At 49.7% G+C, this 2,500-nt stretch overlaps 1 protein-coding gene across 1 annotated transcript in view; it reads right to left on the bottom strand.

Moving 5' to 3' along the window:
- The window catches only part of spata5l1 (spermatogenesis associated 5-like 1), an 8,567-nt gene extending 6,141 nt beyond the window's left edge, over positions 1-2,426 (bottom strand). Inside the window, exons 1-2 of the mRNA XM_053235112.1 lie at positions 2,296-2,426; positions 350-1,487 (exon numbers count right to left, since the gene is read on the bottom strand). Coding sequence (XP_053091087.1) covers positions 350-1,423 — 1,074 coding nt within the window. The 5' untranslated portion in view covers positions 1,424-1,487; positions 2,296-2,426. The remainder of the gene's footprint in view (positions 1-349; positions 1,488-2,295) is intronic.
- Between the last annotated feature and the right edge of the window lie 74 nt (positions 2,427-2,500).

Below are 2,500 nucleotides of genomic sequence, written 5' to 3'. Positions count from 1 at the left end.
GGTCTGTGGTTCTGTGGGTTCTGTGGGTTCTGTCTGTTCTGTCTGTTCTGTGGGTCTGTGGTTCTGTGGGTTCTGTCTGTTCTGTGGTTCTGTCTGTTCTGTGGTTCTGTCTGTTCTGTGGGTTCTGTCTGTTCTGTGGTTCTGTCTGTTCTGTTTGTTCTGTGGGTTCTGTCTGTTCTGTGGTTCTGTCTGTTCTGTGGTTCTGTCTGTTCTGTGGGTTCTGTGGGTTCTGTCTGTTCTGTGGTTCTGTCTGTTCTGTGGGTTCTGTCTGTTCTGTGGTTCTGTCTGTTCTGTTGGTTCTGTGGGTCTGTTGGTTCTGTCTGTTCTGTCTGTTCTGTTGGTTCTGTACCTCTCTGTCGAAGCGGCCGGGTCTCCTGAGCGCCGGGTCGAGGGCGTCCGGCCGGTTGGTGGCTCCGATGATGACGAACTCTTCATCGCTGCCGATTCCATCCATGAGGGTGAGGAGCTGAGCGACGAGTCGGTTCTCCGGGGCTCCGGTGCTGGAGCTCCGTTTCGGACACAGCGCGTCGATCTCGTCGATGAAGAGCACACACGGTTCCTCTCGTGCTGCGTCCGAGGCTCGAGCAAACGCAGCACGCAGGTTCTCCTCGCTCTCTCCGGGTCGCGACCCCACCACCACCGGCCCGCTCACCGTCACCAGCGCCGCCCGCGCGTCCCGCGCCACGCCGCGCACCAGCTGCGTCTTCCCCACGCCCGGAGGTCCCACCAGCAACGCGCCACGCCCCGCCGCCACGCCCACACGCCGCGTGCTGATCGGATAACGCAGCGGGAGCGTCAGCATCTCCCTCAGCGAGGCTCGGACCTCCTCCAGTCCTCCCAAAGGCACGGCGGAACCTTCACGCGCCCAGCGCCGGTGTGTTTCCACCGTCCGGACCGACACCACGTCCAGACGGGTCTCAGACGTCACGCGCCCCGCTTTATGAGAACCCGAGTTCACGCTGTCCACCTGCAGGAAGCGAATGGGAGTTCCTGCATGCGAGATGTTCACCAGGTGCTTCTCGTGGACGTACAGCCCCGTGAGCAGCTCCGCGGCCAGCGCTCCGACCGCCTGCGCAGACGTCCTGCGTTTACACTCGCCGCTCTGCACCAGCGCCGTCACACGCAGACGCTTCACCTGCGGACAGCTCAGCGCCCCGAGACGCTCCACGCCGAGGCGGAGTCCGCGGAGATCCTCGGGCTGGAGGTCCGGCGAGCAGCAGGTGAGGTCCAGCTGCAGGTAGGCGTCGGCCAGGTCGGGGCGTGGCCACGCTGTACAGAGACAGGAAGCTCCGCCCGGCAGCGTCACCAGCACCGGAGACCCGAGACGCAGACCCAGATCCTCCATCACCGCCGGGCCCAGACGGCACCGCTGCGTCCCGAGGTCCGAGCGCTCCGGCGGGAGAACCGCCACATCCTGCGGCATCGCTCCGACCGGGACTGGAACCTGAACCTGAACCGGAACCTGAACCGGAACCGGAGCGCTGGAGCTGCCATCAGTAAATAAACTCCACGTCACCATGGCAACCAACAACACACTTCAATCAGGAGCAACTACTCCTTTAAACATACATTTAATTATTATTCAATTAAACTCTACACACATTAATACACATATACATCATACAGAACAATTCTCACAGTACTGCAGTCATAACTTTATATTAATAATAATAACAATAATAAATATAAATATCTGTTTATAAGCCGTTTTTCTGCACACACACTCATTTGTCCTGGTTTGGTGCTGAAACATTCATTTATTATTATTATTATTATTATTATTATTATTATTATTATTATTTTCTTCTTAATCACAGAAACATTACTAAAGTGTGCTTTATTTGCCTTTTTAAATTTATTTATTTCTATAATATTTTTATTAATCAAGTACAAACATGTTTGTAAATCTTTATGCTGTGTGTTTATAATTTCTCACAAAAATTACACACATCTACAACCTTAACTCTTTTACCTTCAAATATTATTATTATTATTATTATTATTATTATTATTATTGTTGTTGTTGTTTATTATTCTGATGATAAAAGTGATAAATTAATGTGTGTAGAAATATTTGTGAAGTTTCAGGAGATTAAACACACACTTCTACAGTAAACTAAAATGCACATTAATATTTTCAGTTTAAAAAGGATTTTTATTTTGGATTTTTTTTTTATTTTAAATAAATAAATGAAGAGCAGTTTCACTTTAAAACCCGTCATTAGCATTAGCATTAGCATTTTAACGGCTGTAGCTGCAGCTTTGTAATAAACACACTGAAATAAACTCTCTTACCGTCAGCACACTCCGCTTTGTTATATTTATATTTATATATTAATATTTACACGTGTTTATTTTTATTTTATCTCCCTGCTCCACTTTACAGCATGGACACCACTGGCACTGCGACAAGCCCCGCCCTCCTGCTCTCTGATTGGTTACAATTTCACGTTCACGGCAGGAAAACCAATCAGCGCGTGCCCTTTCTGTACTATTGTCC

Source organism: Pangasianodon hypophthalmus, chromosome 6, assembly GCF_027358585.1.
Source record: "Pangasianodon hypophthalmus isolate fPanHyp1 chromosome 6, fPanHyp1.pri, whole genome shotgun sequence".
NCBI lineage: Eukaryota > Metazoa > Chordata > Actinopteri > Siluriformes > Pangasiidae > Pangasianodon > Pangasianodon hypophthalmus.
This window is presented reverse-complemented; position numbering and strand designations above follow the sequence as displayed.